The following is a 17,503-nucleotide window of genomic DNA, read 5'->3' as shown; positions in this document are numbered from 1 at the left end:
CCTGCATACAATATAATATTTACCTTTCTTTCCTACTCATCTTATTGTAAATACAATTTCGATCATCTGCAGATAATCATAATCAAATAGTTACAAGACGAGTAAGTGGTCGGTTTTGAATTAGGTATTATGGTACCTAATTAATAATACGAGCAAATGTAGTAAATTTGTGACAATATTTTAAATATACGACTCACATGCCTATTTGACCAAATTTGTGATGGACATCATGTTGTTAACTAAAAGAATATTTAGTTGCATTATACTAACCCGACCTGAATAATACCTCTGAGGCCACCGAGCATACAAATTAAAATATATTATTGTTGTGAGGAAGCGTATACGAATTTTCGTATAATATTATTAAAATAAATATCTACGCTATAGCTAGGTAATAAAAAAAAGTAGTTCATACATATTACCATAGCTGGTTTATGGGCGTTAGTTAGTTTTATTTGTTTTTCGTTCAAAAATAACTTTTGTGAAATAAATATTTTCTAAAAAAAATTGTGTAACTCATTAATTTTAAACAATTTTTGTTAATTATTACATGGGCAATAAAAATGTGTATAATAAAATATTGTTTTTAGGTGGTAAACTATGCATAAAATATAAATAGCCGGGTGTAATAAAGTTTTAGAAGTAAATAATTAGGCCTGTTAATGTTTGACATGAAAGTTATTCTAGTGTATTTTAAGTTTTAAATAAGTTACCATTTTTACTTCAGTATAAATAAACAAAGATGAGTGGTGAATTAATAGAATTCGTTTTGTGTTTCTTATTGGAACTGCTTAAATATATTTTGTGTCTGATGGTATATTATTTTCAAAATGTATCATATATAAAATCATTTTATTCTAATATTTTAATAATTTATCAAATGAATATTAGTAAATTAGAAGAAAATGTTTAAACTTTGCGATACTAGATAATCAAATGTTTGTATTGGTACAAAAGCGATAAGATGTGTCATATAGCTTAAGTTCAAGTGTATATAATTTTTTTAAATTAATTAACTTCAGTAGTGACTATATAAGTCACTATATAAAATATAATACTGAATAATAGGTACTTATTAAATCAAATCTTATAATAAAATCAAATAATTATAAAAGAATAATTCTTATATTATGTCTAATCAACTGTTAATAAGTTACGCTTCACGGTATAAATAAATTTACCTATTGTTTATTATTACCGATTTTAGTAAATTTATTATTTGAATTGGCATGAATGTTTTAAATTATATATTTCATTTAAAAGTATATTTTATGTATTATTCACCGTGAACTAAGTATAGGTAGCTTTTGCCAAAAAAATGAGATTATTTATTTTATTCATACGTTTTCAATTTATTTACATTTTAAAATCTGTTTAATACATTATACATATCTGGTTTATCTGTTCCTACTGAATTGATACATATTTAAATACTTCAAATGGTTATGATATACTCATACACTCTGTATACATATTATACATGATAGATAATACTATTCATGCAGCTTACTATGTACTTTCTATTGCACAAGCATGATAATCAACCTATAGTTTGAGTAGTGGGATATTATAATTCCTAAATAGAACACATAAATATTCTGAAACGTTTCAAGTTTTTATGATTAAATAAATTTTGAATAATAACTAAATCACAATATAATCTTTCAAGAATTATTCGTTATTATTATTATTATTATCTAATAAATTTGATCTTCAGTTGTCCATAAAAAAAAAGTATATTATAACTTAACGATAATTTTTTTTCTCCAATAAACGATCTTGTATTACATTTTTAAGTTTTTGATTTTAAACATACAAATTGAATGCATTTTAAACTAAAAAATAATTTATCAAACATATGAACTTCAAACGTTCCAACTAGCAACTTTATCCAACTTGCTACCAGAAACCATCGGTAAAAATTGAAAATTGGTGCATTTTTATCGATCCAAAAGGTGATGTCAGATTTCCCTCCATCTAAAAAAAGATAAATGAAAAATAAAACAATTAGATAAAGTAAAACACATCTTAAAACCAATACATTCATTTTTCTATTCAGAATCTAAAATAATAATAATTTTGCATTTATAATATATAATAGGATTATAAAATATATAGAAGTAACCGTATTATCGTGGGGTTCGTTATTGTAGGACTAGGGGTTACTCAGATACGTTATATTTGCTGGAGTCTCAGACTTTTATTTTTATTTGTGTACGTTACACTTACGTTTATTGGTTATCGTTACGATGAGTTATATAACTTATATAAGTACTTGTAAAGTATAATTAAGTTAAAGTGGTGGCTTTATTTTTTAAGGCCTTATAATATTCTACCAATAGAAGTAGCCTTATTTTTTTCTTCAAAATTGTATTTTTTTTGCCGTGCAGCATAACATTATTATTCAAAATATTACAACCGTAAAATTTCACGGTACAATGAGAAATAAGATATTAATATGTTTTAATCAAAAGTTATTAAATTAAAAAAAATAGTATTTTGAATAATCTATTTGAATATTTTTATAATAGTGATAGGTACGTACTGTTGAGTTTTTTTGTCGTTATTATAATATCGCAAATTATATTTAACACAAACATATTATAATTTATAAATGATAATGGTTTTTCTATTTGAAGGTTATGTGGTTAAAATATATAGATACATAAATTATTATTATGACAATTTTTCTTCGTTATCCAAATTAAACGTTATGCACGTTAGCTGTTATTAGAATATTATGTAATACGTACAAACGAATTTTTATCCACTTTTACAAACATGTACATTATTGTCTTTATAAGGTTTCTCGTAAGTTTCCAGGCAGAGTTATTTCAAAGTATATGTGTCAGATGGTGCATGTAATATTTATGTATGTGTACAGTGTACAATCATACGTTTAAGTTTATTTATGAAATTACTGCGACTAAGGCGTGTACGTATATTATCATTTCAGTACACTTCACTCGTTTTAATCTAAAATTAATTTATAAAAACCCAGTTTTATAGTATATACAGTATGAAATATCATTGTTAAATTCTTATAACTTTTATAAATAATTTATAACTTTCATTCTAAAGTTTTCGCTACATCTATATTATGGAAAATGGTAAAGGTTTGGGGATATTTAATATGGTTAAATTTCTAAAAATTATACACAGTCTTGGCTAATTGTATCTTTCTAAACGATTTAAAAGAAATATATATTAATTATTAATAATACGCTTGAATAAATTTAAAAAAAAATGACGTAGGTTTAAGGTACCACTTATTATACAGGACGTACCTATCTATAAAAAATTATGTATATTATATATATAAGATTTCGGCATACAATTAGTGTACAATCATCTATGATTGTATGATTGTATAATATATATATGTATATCAGAATACCATGGCGGCATTGCATCATCAATATTTAACTTTTCGACTTTTTTAAATGTAAGACTCTGCTTCACTATTTAAAAAAAAAATGCTTAATTAATAATTTGTATATTTAAGATTTGTTAAAAACGTTTATTTTGTGATTTTATACAGTATACCTAATATGTTAACTATAGTTAGTCTAGAGACATTATGTTTTCCATTTACTAAACGAATATGTGACCGCAGCATAACCAAATACTAGAATTTTATAATTATAAATTAGTGCATTTATATGACGTGGATTATGTTTACTATGTACAACGACTAAAACTTAGGCAAAGGATTATTTCGATATAATAAATTATTTTCACAATCCGCCCAAGTTAAATTTCGACGACTCTCCTCCAAATTAACTTATCCCATTTTTTCATTATTTTTCTGTTTAACAACAATAATATAATAATGGCAACAATATTGAATAGTGTTATAAATATTTTTTTGACACATTGTTTTTATTTAGTCGTAATATTTAACGTGTAGTACTTATATAGTTATATATATAATAACTATATTATTCAAGAAGAAGAAAAAGAAGAAGAATTCATTATTCTTATAGGATGATATATATTGTATCAAATTTTTTAAAACAAGTTAAATCGGAAAGTGGACTGTTGATATATTTCATTTAAGTATTTTAGATTTTTTATGAATTGATTTAATATTAACTATTAACATTTTGAATGATTGATGATCTTACTAGAAATAATAAAACATACATAGTTAATATTTGTTTTAAATAAAATTTGAAGTCAATTTTTTAATATTCTGGATTTTATTAAAAAATAAATAATTTTAATAGGTGATAAAATAATTAATTATACTTATATATATATTACCTTTTTTTATTAACAAAATAATTATGCTAATGACTTATGCGAGTAGTTAATGAGTACCTAAACTATGACATAATTTATAGGTATATGTACATTGTATATTATACAAGATGATGGACTAAGGATACATAATACCATTTTTTCTTTAGTAATGGGTAAAATAAGGAGGTCTTCATTTGAAAAACAAAAATTTGTATCGCCATAGGAACAACTTATGATGATACAAAAAATTGTATTAAATATGCTTCAAGTGTACTTAAAAATTCTAAAAATCATATTTTTAATTATTCCATTATTAAAGAAAAAAGAGATTGTTGTCCTTGACGAATTACTCTATATGTGTGTATAATATATAATATAGTATATTTAGTTTAGTCTTTTTTTAGGTTAAAATTTTATTTTATTTTATATATTATGTTAAAATGTAAAGATTAATTGTGTATATTTTTGTATTATTGTAGAAAATCGTACAATATTTTCTGACTAATTAGTGAATAAATATATACTAATGTTCAATATTAATACATAAATGTAATATCACATTTGGTACACTATTTTAACTTTAAAATGTGTACTCACTTATATATAAATATTTTATACTAGTACTTAGAAAGTTTAATAATAAATATATAATCATGAGCTCTCATAAGTAAAATTTTAGGGGGGAAACACATTTTTTCAAATTTTAGCCAAATAAAGGTTTAATGTTATATCAACAAATAACCTTATAAATAATTCATGTTTGTGCAATACATTTGTCATATAGTTAAATAAAATAAATTTATAAATACCTAAAAAACAATCAAATGTACCTAAATAAATTTATTATTCAGTTTCGTTAAATAAATATTGCAAATTTCTTCGTTTCATTTCAAACATATTAAAATGACATCTGAATGAAACTATATATCTTTGGTGAAGTTTAGGTGATTAAGAGAAACAATTGGTTTTATGCTATTTAGATTATTATTTAAATTATAAGTTCACCTATTTTCTAGGAGTGAGGGGTAAGTGCTCCATCATTTCCCCCCCTTAATGAGCGTCCGTGTATATAATTAATCCAGACATTTTATTGAAACGTGTCGTGTAGGTATTAGGTATACATAAAGTTTAAAACTTACGTTATATAACCATTGTCCTATTTAGTTAGTATTCAACAATGAAAACACATTAAAAAAAATAAACTACAGATTCCTCTCTTTTTACAACGATGGTCACTCGTTCACCAGTTATTTTGTATTTTTTCCGGATGTCTGTGGGACCCATTAAAATCATAAAGGTCCTCCACATTTTCAAAGGACCGAATTTTTTTTATGTACCACCGATCGGTAAAGTTAATATTTCGCGGTGGCGTCGTTGTATTATTATGTGAACCCAAAGCTTTGCATAAGGTTTTTGACGTCATTTGCCATACCTTTCATAAATCAAAACCAAAGAGTGTTGAAAAAAAGTAGTCGCAAGGACCTAAACGGGATAACGTTATGAGATTTAGAAAAATTTCTGTTTATGTACTATAAAAACAGATTTGGTATAGATAATGTATTTTCGAGAAAGGTTTTTATGTAAATAAATATAATACATTTTACTGTTAAACTCAATATTATGTTTAATTTACATTGACCGAAAAATAGAAACAAAATAATAGAAAGCATATTTTATATCTCATTTAATACCCTAAAAATATTTTATCATTTCAATTTTTCACTACAACGACTGATTTTAATACAAACATTATATAAAATGTGTTATAATATTGCAGCAGCAGCATTAGTGTACAGAATTCTATACACAACAATTACGTTTTAAGTTTAAATAAAAAGATGTTATCAAAATAACGAAATTTATGATTATTGTCTTAGTTAGTAATAATATGCAGTTTATTGAACTATGAAATTGATCATTTTTACGGAACCCATCGTATTTTCTAACAAGCTGTTGTTTAAACTTTGCGTAGTAATGATATACTGATATAAACATCACTGTATTTGTTTTAGGCATTTGCATTTATTTTTTCAAAATTAAAATCAATCTTGTACAATAATTATGTAATCCTATCTAATGTTAAGATATTTAAAAAAAATAAGATTTTGAATATATTCAAAACTTCCTTACTATACTTTCTATGTGCAGCAACTACGTGATAATATATTATATTATAATTAATAACAATTGTTAATCATTATTATATCTCAATATTATATTTAACAAACATCAGTTGAGACGTACAGATAATTTCAATATCACATTATACTATTAATACTTATAATAGTATCCATTATTATATGTAGTGTAAATATATACGCTGATAATATTTAATGATTGTAATATCAAATCCTAAAATTCTAGGCAATATAATAATAACATAGTTTTGCCCACAAAATCTTAAAATTATATGCTATATTCCAGTGGTCGGCAATCCGCGGGTTCCATATCTGGCCCGCGTCCGCTTTAAATTTTAGAACCACGAAATTTTTTTTTGTACATATAATTATTTTGAAGTTTTAAACAGTATTTTTTTTCATAGTAAATAATTTAAGAATATAAAATTTTTATTTTTGTCCGGCCCGCGAACTTTTTAATTCGTGAATGTGGGCCGAGAGTCCAAAAAGGTTGCCGACCACTGTGCTATAATATTATATTATTAGTATGCAATCAACCCATTATTATTGAGTTTATATATTCTCAGAACGCCATTTTTATCAATTTATATGAATTAAAAAAAAAAAATTTTTTTTACTACCGACTAATTCGGTTGATGATATGGAACTTTATTTAACATAAATTATTCAAGAAACACAATAAATAAATGTTATCCTATTGAGAATGTTATACTTTGCCGTTCTAATTTATCTTTAATATAATCTCAGTATATACACTCGCGTATTATTGAATTAAATTGATGAGAATTTATTATACATGTGTCTAGTTATAGGCATTGCTACTGTCGTTCTATGATAATGCATATTACTATATTGTTTTAAATTGAAGACTGATGACATTTTTCTTTATAAATATAAATTATTATTATTATTTTAGTTGTAGGTACCTATCTCTAGTAAGTATATTTTACTTCATTACATATCAAAACTTTTATTCCCAAAATATTTGTATGCCCATTGTTTAATAACATTGGTGTACCTGTATTTTGTTGAGTATAGGTAGGTATTTACATTTTTATTAATATTCGGGGTGTAGTACTGTATATTTTTAAAGACTCATATTAACACTGTAACAGTCGTAACTCAATTCGGTATGGACATTGGACATGGTAAATGTGTAAGGTTAATTAAAAACTATATGACAAATATGTATATCGTAATAATAGATTCTTTTAACTGAACATTAATTGAATTAAATCAAATAAATTATTTCCTTAAACAAACTATATTTTGGTCATTTTTAAATTGATACTTGAGTAAAATAAATCTTTTTATTCGCAAAATGAATTTATTATTCTCATCATATATCCTCGTCGATTAATTTTATAAACCTTGGAGTAAGAAATATTATTAATTTTTAAATATTATTTGGTAAGCTTTATACTTAGATTGGCTAATAAAACCAACATAAAAAAAAAATTCAACTTGATTTCATAATAAACATATTTACTTTATACTTAATACTTGATACACAACATAATTTGGAATTTTCAATTATAAAAAATAATACTTTGTTTTTAATTTATTAAATTTTTTAGATATAAATAATAATTCAAAATTATTATGTATGGTTTTATTTTTTTCTCAATATAAAATAAAATAATGTTGTTACTATATTATAAAGACCTATAAAATGTTAATGTTAAAAAAATATTTGTTTTAAGTATTTTCCAAAAATATTGACAATAAGAGTGGAAAGCTCAAGACTTTATTAATTAGTATTGTTTTAATTTTGTAATTGTTACTCTAATTAATATTTTGTCTTGATAATAGGTGCTTGTATATACAAATAAAATAATGATGTGTAACAAGGTAAATTAAAACTTACATAATTCATTTCAACGAGAACTTCAAATTAACAAACTATATATTATGTTTGTAGTTGCCTGCAATTGGTATTATATTTTTAGAAATGTAGAATACATTCCTGTCCTGTAATTTCCCGCTATTTAATCTAATATATAAATTACTTATTGTGTAAACAAATGTATTATTGATTGTTATTATGCTTTTTTAATAATAATAAAAAATAAGTGTACGCATTAAGAAATTTGTTATGACTGAAGAAGTACTTTAAATTGTTTGTGGTTCATAATATTTTTATTGGAAAATTATGAAATATCATTCGATTATTACTTTTGGTTTAATATATATTATCATTTAGTACTTAATATTTATTTTTATTTTTCTGACCGCCTCTTAATAACTAATTATGAGTGTAGTTTTCAGATAATCGTTTATATATAAGATAAATATGAAGTATAGAATAATAAAACTTAATAAAGGAATCTTCTTATTGCCGTTCCCTACCTATTTTGTACAATGGTTTTAACATTTAAAGTTTAAAGAGATATTTTCCTTATTTCAGTGCAATAATTCAATTATTATGAAAAATAAAATAATTGATCATAATAATATTCTATTTCAAGAGTTATTTTTATTTTATCCGATCTGAGTATCTGACTATAATAACAAAAAAGAGATTATTAGTAGTGATTTATATTTGAACAGTGTTATATTTTTAATAAAAATAATTAAAAAGCTCAAATAAATTCACTAAAATTTTAAAAGTATTTCACATGAACAGTATAATTATTTTCATAATCAGTATTTATTTTATGCTTATTCACTTTTTTATATTTTATTTTTAAGTTTGCTAATGCGACGGGAACGTAAAATGGTTCGGATGCGACCGTACAGCATGTGCCCACATTTTCAATCCACACCGCCAACGGATCACAGACCGCCGCACCAAGGATCAGGCGATGGTCGTTCTAGGACCGACCCTAAGTTGTTATTACTTGTTGAGACTGCATATCCGAGGCTCGGCAGGGAACTGGCCGAGACACTCGTCCATAATAGACTGAGGTAAGAAAACAGAACTTCCCAATTTCGTGTACTCTACAAGCCAAAATTATATGCTTATAGTTAATTTCTTTTTTCGTAATAGATAAATTACATAGTCTCCAAAGATAATATACCTCTTAAGTATTTTTAGCCCCTTAAAATATATTTACCTGACGAATTTCTATGCAGTCCTATGTTAATAATAAAATCTAAATATAATTTTATATAGACGAGCAGATATAATTTTTAATTTAATTGTTAAGACTCCTAAGTATTAAATAATGATGTTTTTTCTGAAACTTGTAGCCTTTTTGCAGGTCACTTTTATTAAGAAGATTATAACTCCCTCATAAAAAAATTATCCTATTATATGTTATATAAACTTCCGAATAGGAAAATTTTTCTACTACAACCTGATAATACAGTTTAATAATACCTAATACATTGATGCGAAGTACGTCATGAGTTTGCAAGTATATAGTTAATTTTAAATTCGTGTATAAATCGCAACTAGAAAATATATGAACATTTTGACGTCCTACAGATTTATACGAAAACTATATTTAAAAATATGCAAAAAAATTTAAATTAACCTTTTTTAGTTTGTTTAGAATTTTATATTTATAATATTATATCAATAATATAGAATAACTCAAACACAGATATATTCAATTTAATTTAATTTAAATTATATTAAAAAAACATTCAATATATTTTTTGTTCTTATAAGATATCAGCAGAAGAAATATATGATAATGTTTTGTCATAACTTCATCTAAATCGTTACTTTACAATTTACTACATATTGGATATAGTTTTTTTTAATTGTTTCTAGTGTCTATAAATCCATTATTTTTGTTTAATTTGGTTGTTAATTTCCGGAAAATCTGGAATATATATTTTGTTATAATTGCATATCTGGAAAATCCTTATTTTGCTTTTAACTTGGAATACATGAGTTATTTACTTATAAAACTTATACGAATGTTCTTTTCATATTGTGATCCTTATTTTTCTTTTAATATTCGGCTTTTTATTATTTAAATGTACGGAATATAAATATATTTTCGATGTCATTTAAGTACTTCTGAAACAAAATTATTAAGTATATATAAATCCAGCATCTAACTAACGCGTATTTTAACTGAGTATTCTTTTAGCCATAATTATAGCAAAGGAAACGTCTCATATAATCGAAAGTGCTATTTATGTTGACTTGATGACATTGTAATTTTAATTATTTAGACCCTCCAACTGAGTGTTAGTCATAACTCATAATTAGAGTTTTCTTAAACTAAGCTTGTTCTTATTGTAAATTATATTCTATGGCTTTTAATAAATTACTACAAGCTTGCATAAAAGGCTACTGTTATAATTTGCAAATCCTATAAATTGTACAAAACAACCAAAAATTCACAATCTAATCATAAAATTATAGTAGTGTTTAACTCAGAAATTAAATATATCATCTGAAAATCGTTTTGCAATAAATTTTGTTTTGGCTTTAATATATTTAAATAATTTGTTATATTTTTGGAAAATTAATTAGATTTTAAATATTTACAGTTAGGGGGGTTTTAATGTTATCCTTGTGAAACAGCAATATATTCACTGAAGTCTTTTGAAATTAACACTATATAGCCGTCTTAAAATGAAATAACAAATAGCGGATATATAGTAACCCCGTTAGGTATAAGTTGTGTATATTAGTGAACAACTAAATACAATAATTATGAATCAATCTGCTATTCAAACAACGATGGTAAATCAGACGTGTATAATGATAATATAGTCGTGTTTCTGTGTATGAGTGATAATATTATGTTATTATCCTGATGTGGCGTTGGATTAATTCCTTGCAGGGTAATAAATGAATGATAGACTAAGTCGAGTTATTCAAGTATTACGGCTTACGTGTGCCGTAAATATAATAATAATTAGATCGAAATATAATAAACCGTCGAAAGCCTCCAAATCGAGAAAACACGGTCTTAGCAGCTATGTAGAATAATATATGTATATATACAACTATATAGTCATATAGTTACTCTTATAGCTATTGCTAATTATTTTCGGTACATCAATCAAAACACCGACCAAATCGCTAACGTTTCGCACACATTCTACACTCGCGAAAAGATCAAAGCAAAAGCCATAGGTAAAAGGCAGGGTCATGTGTGGCTAAATGCCGTTTTAACTTTAGGTCCGGCGTTGAACTTTTGTTATATCAAACTGTCGAAAGTTTTGCTGTGTGTGTTTTGTCCATTATTACGGCGGTTTGGTAGTGATTGCGTATAGACCAATAAGATGCGAATATCTATCCTAAGTTTTTTTCTTTTTCCAGCAGGTACACGTAATGGTTTTAACTTTTTGTTAGCGATGAGTTTTGTTCTTAGATTTCTTATTAGGATGAAAAAATGTATTTTATATGTTTTTAAGCAAATTTTTCGGTTATATGTTAAACCACTGAATAGCAGATATATAACCTATATAATATCAGTTTATTCAGCCATACTCATTTGAAACTTTGTAGCTTCAACCATACTGTTCAAAATTTTTTTTTAATTTCCACTAGTTGTTTTAATTTCATCTCATGCTTTGTAAATTTTGTTTTTCTTTAATACAATATCCGTAATCTAAGTTCTTAACTTTAAATTTTAATAGTTTGAAGTTTTATTTTTGTTTTCCAGTTATGTTATCGACAACGGACATCGGCTCCAAAATCGTTATCGTATTATCTTATTGCGCTGCAGTTGCAATTTCTATCATTATTTGAAAATTCTTTTGTACCAAGACAATTATTAGTATACGTATTTACTATTATTTGTGGTGATTTAAAAATTGCATTTTGTAAAAGTATTATAATATATCAATATCATTTGACCGACAAAAATATTCTACAAAATAACGTCAAATCATTGTTTATTATTATTATTAGTATACAAGTAAATATCTTTGTACTAATGAAAATATGCATACTCTAAGTATATGAAATTAATATGTGTTGTACCTATGCTTAACAAAATTTAATTTGTATATTTTTTGTATGATTAAACATACATTTTTTTTTTATGAAAACTTGTTTATTTCAAAAATATAAATACATATCTTAATTTATCAATAATTTTTAAAAACGTCTATTGTTTTGTGTGGTAAATCGACAATAGCTGACCACTCCATCAATATTTTTAATATTTACTATCCAATTTAAAAATATTATTGGATGATTGTATAAATGCATTTCTATGTAAAAATGACATGTGTCACAAAGTCCCATGAGTTAGGTCAGATTGTTCTGCCAAATCTTTTAGGTGTACTGTATAAAGGTAAGACTTACTTTACCTTCAATATTGTTGTATTTACTAGCTATATTAACAGAGGTGGATTTCCCATTAGGCACTGTAGCCAGGGCAGCAAAATTTGGAGGGGGGGTGGCAATTTTTGTAGTTTCATTAAAATACATCAAACGTAAAAAAAGAATTGGAATATTGATTACTTTATATTTAAGAGAACGTTCTAGCCACATGTGTTGTCTCTGTCTTATTAATGTGGATCATTTGTCACACATTTTGTGATGTTAGGATTAATATTAGGGTAAATTTACCTATAATAAAATTTAAAGGTATAAATATTATCTAAAAATGTCATATGCTTTTATTGATATTATAATTTTAAAGTGAGTTATGAATATTTTAAAGTTGTAATATTTTACATAAGTATAACGTCCTCTTAAGAAAAATAATTAATAATGTGCGTATTTTTTATATTTTTGTATAAATACCGCACACGCTGCCACACTATATTACTAATTCTACAATCCTATGCTGTTATTATGAACTCGGAACTGTAACGATAATAATAATCAAAAACTTGATTATTAATATTATTATATTATTTCGCTATTTGTGTTTGAAACATCGTGCAATCATTTGCAAATCAAAAATCAAGACGTCAACTTTTACAGTTAAAATAGTTATGTTAAGTTTAGATGTAGTATAGATTAGTTAAGATGTTAAAGTTAAACATCTGTTTTGTATGCCTTTTAATTTGTATTATAAAAATAAATATTTTTTTACATAAAATATTGTAAATTATAGCTAATGTTTTACTTAATGTTCCTAACAATGGTTATAGTTTTGTTTTATTATTGATAGTTTATAATTAATAAAAATTATCATTGTAGGTTTTTATTAAAATTCAGTGGACATCGATTGACATTTTTTCAAAGTAGGCTAAATATATAAAAGACGAAAAAATAATCTAAAAATTTAAATGGATGTCCACTACTATTGTTTATATATTTAATATTTAGATTAGGTATTTTGGAAGGAGTATTGTAACATTTGTAATTGGTTCGCCTATTATAGGGGTGGCAAATTGTTGGTGCCTATAGCCGTAAAAAAGATAAATCCCCCTCTGGATATTAGTAACATGGTTCTATTGTTCGGAAAACGAATTTTTCGTGTCTGAATGTAATACTTTTTTGAATGAATATAATTATTATACCTATCTTTTAGCTATATGCCTATATTATACGATTGTCATATATTTTTGATCAATTGAAATCGCGGACACTACTTTCATCCTCCCCGGAATTATATGCTTGTATTTTTGTAGTTTATGCTTCAATAATATAAATGATAATAGTTAAAATATATATATTATTTATATTGTCCGGGAAAATGGTTTAAAGTCAATGTTTAAAACGCTATGAAATGACAACAACTGGAACAATTTTGGAATCAAACAATGAAAAAGATAATATTATATACCTGCATGTATTATACTATGTTCACATGTAGACACAATGGATTAGGCCAAGCATTAAGTGAAATAAAACTACATACACGATTATTATACTCGCGTGCAACTTTTTTTCTGTAATAATAATATATCAACTATTACTAATCATATAAGTTAGGTTTCGATTATTATTATAACATATATTATGATTAACAATAATATTAAAAAATCATAATATTATGCTCGGTTTTTATTGGTTTATTATTGTAAATTTTTAATGACGGTTTCAGTATTTTTTAACCGAATATTTCATTTATTCTCGACTAGAAATTATTTGTATTAAGTAAAGTGTATATATAGTATATACCTATACCTACTTATTAGAATTTTAATTTTATACCTATAAGTATAGCCAGTATTTTCAAGTCATCCCGTCATGTTTTATGTGTACATGACCGCAATAATTATTATCACTCTCTTTTTACTACTATAAACTATTTAACAAATGACTATTCGTTTAAATTTTGATTTTAATATGTTTAAATGTCTAGTAAAATTATTCGCTAAATAATTCATAGTAAAAAAAGGGGTGCTCATTTAAAAAACAGAAGTTAATATCCTTAAGTAGTACAAAAAATCTATAGAATTTTAAGTATATTTAAAAATTCCAAAATTTGGATAAGTTCATTCTTGAATAAAATAATGATTGTGAATCGCTCTGTATATAGGTATATTATACGCTTGTATTTTATTAATATGACGCATGTATAATATTATATTGACGTTTTTCTTTTCGCTCGAACACACGGCGCTGAGACTTAATCTCGCCACTTATACGACTGTCGTCAGCTACACGTCATATTGTATATACATGTCGTATATACGGTGTTGCGAAAACTTATTTCATTAAATCTAGTCCGTGGAAAGTAACGAGTGGGATATCGTATCACGTCGTATCGTATTAGATTTCCGTCAGATGTTTATGTTATATAATCGGAAACGAAACTATATCTAAAGACTGTATTCTTAGCCGCGGTCGCCAAATGCACACATCAAGCGTGTGCTGTACGGCCACTTAAATAAAAAAAAAAACCTGTCTCTATCACTGTCTTCGTTCGACATTAAAGATGATTTGCGTGCAGTTTTCCAGTGTCATAAAAGCCGCTGTCCTGTGGTTAAGTTTTTATACAATAGTGGCAATTATGATGAGCGTTGGTACTCATGTCAGTTATTAGGTGATGAAGGTTGACTCTTTAAGTGTAACAAAAATATTAAATATATGGTAATTTCAATTTGATTTCTTATGTCTTATATTTCATTATTTTTATTTTTATACAATTATGCAATTTTTTTTATCAATAAATCATGATTCGAACCGATATAATTATTTAATTATATTTTTATACCGTATTTAAATTCTCTAAAAGATAGGTATAATTTAAAATCTTTAAATGAAAACTAATACAAATGATGTACAAAATCTAACAACAAAGACCGGTATAGAGTTCATGCGTGATTGTTTTTTTTTTCGAATCTCATATTACTGTTGGTGTTTTGGCACATATCAGTGGAATTACAATCGTCCATTAAATTATTTAAAAAAACGTGGCGGCTTTCGTGAAATGTAAGACCCTTTGTTTAATTTGTGGTCCTTTCTCGGTCGGCGTTTTGTCGAACATGTATGCCAAAATTATCGTACTATAATGAATTGGAAATTTATTTTGAGGCATAGGCAACAACAAAATAATAATAATAATAATCATTCTATCGATGAGAGCTGTGCAAGATGTAGCGCAATAATATAATATTTAATACATTTTGCGCCCGGGTAAATGAGTCGTCTCTACAGCGCATGTCTCCCTAACGTGCACACACCTCTCATCTGCCTGTGATTGCCTGTACAATTTTTCTCTCGCTCATACGCGCGGGCGGTGAAACTTGACTCGCTTGTAAACATAATAATATACCTACTATACATGTATAATAGTGCACATTCTTCTTCTTCGATATTTATTATCCATTATTGTTGTACACATTACACACTCGTTAATTTTATACCATCAACCGTATATATATATAATAATAATATATCATACATAGACACATTATGTACGACATAATGGACCGTGTAGGTACAATATAATAAATATATAATGGTTGCGAGAATGGCCGGTCGGTATCGCGCCGACAAAGTGCAGGTGTATAATACGGCGGCGGCCCTTTTACGAGATTTTTAATTTGAGTAGGCATATCATATAATAATAATAATATTGTAATGTACCTACCTAAATCGTATCACGTTCACACTTGTATGTTATGTATCTCTGTTGCAGATATAAAATGGAAGTTGCCGGCAAATCTTTACCGGCGCTGACGAATTTGGACAAAGGCCGATATTCCGTCATCGTGTTTGAGAATTACCATCGGTATCTCAACATGGACAAATGGAACAGAGAGCTGTTGGACAAGTACTGTAGGGAATACGGGGTCGGCATATTGGGATTTTTCCCACCAGCTAACCGCCATATGACCGGCGTCAAGGTCAAAGGATTCCCGTTGTACATGCATACGAAACTATCTCTCAGGGTTTGTATTTATGAACAAAAATAATACGTTTAATCAAATTAGAATAGTTAAATTTTTCTATACATTTTATTTTGTCGAAAGAATACTCTTCTATAAATTGTTTGTTAAATATTAAATGTTGCGCCGATAAAAATCATTCTGCAGGTCTCTGGTTATATAAAACATTGGCGTACCCAGAAGAAAGTGGCCAAGAGTGCTTCGGCACACCTCACTATTGACTGAGTTAAAATATAAAAAAGATACAAATTATTCAGCATTGAAAACTTGAAACGTACAAATCTTATACGTTATGTAGTTATTGCTAGTATTAAATATATATTATATATTAATATAGCAATATATTATGATTTATGAGGTACATAATTGGTAAATAGTAATAAGTGGAGTTCGGAAGTTTTAGGAGCTGCAAATGGTTCTATATGCTTTTGATTTATAGCAGACCATACAATAGTGAATTTAAAATGCATATTTTGCACATTTCTTTAGTTTTAGAGAAAAAATGAGTATTTCATTAATTTGCATACGCATATTAAGCATATTTTCTAAGAAATATTAATCTCAACCCATATACATATATATTAAATAATAATTAAATATAAAACTCAATATTATTTTACTTAGGTTTTTATTTTCATTGTCATTGATTAGACGATAACGGTTCGATGCGTATTTAACCTTGATTGTGGTAATATGCCAAAATACTAGGTACTATTTTTTTGTATATATTTTAAGTTATCGACTTAATTTATTTATTATAAATTTAGCTAATAATTTAAACTTTTTAAAAATTTTCATTATTTGATAACATTACAAGAAAACATACTTTGCGACTTCTTACTGTTACTTTTTAAAAGTCTTAATTTTTGAATGAAAACATACATGTTTTATTTTATACTCAGAAGCAG

The 17,503-nt window shown here is 25.8% G+C and overlaps 1 protein-coding gene across 1 annotated transcript in view; it reads left to right on the top strand.

Annotated features, from left to right (window-relative positions):
• Positions 1 to 17,503, top strand: part of LOC132920182 (bifunctional heparan sulfate N-deacetylase/N-sulfotransferase) — a 70,941-nt gene that overhangs the window by 29,256 nt on the left and 24,182 nt on the right. The window contains exons 3-4 of the mRNA XM_060982358.1: positions 9,075 to 9,290; positions 16,346 to 16,598. Coding sequence (XP_060838341.1) covers positions 9,075 to 9,290; positions 16,346 to 16,598 — 469 coding nt within the window. The remainder of the gene's footprint in view (positions 1 to 9,074; positions 9,291 to 16,345; positions 16,599 to 17,503) is intronic.

This window comes from Rhopalosiphum padi, chromosome 1 (genome assembly GCF_020882245.1).
Source record: "Rhopalosiphum padi isolate XX-2018 chromosome 1, ASM2088224v1, whole genome shotgun sequence".
In the NCBI taxonomy this organism is placed as follows: domain Eukaryota; kingdom Metazoa; phylum Arthropoda; class Insecta; order Hemiptera; family Aphididae; genus Rhopalosiphum; species Rhopalosiphum padi.
Note: the sequence above shows the minus strand (reverse complement) of the source record. Positions and strands in the feature narration are given on the sequence as shown.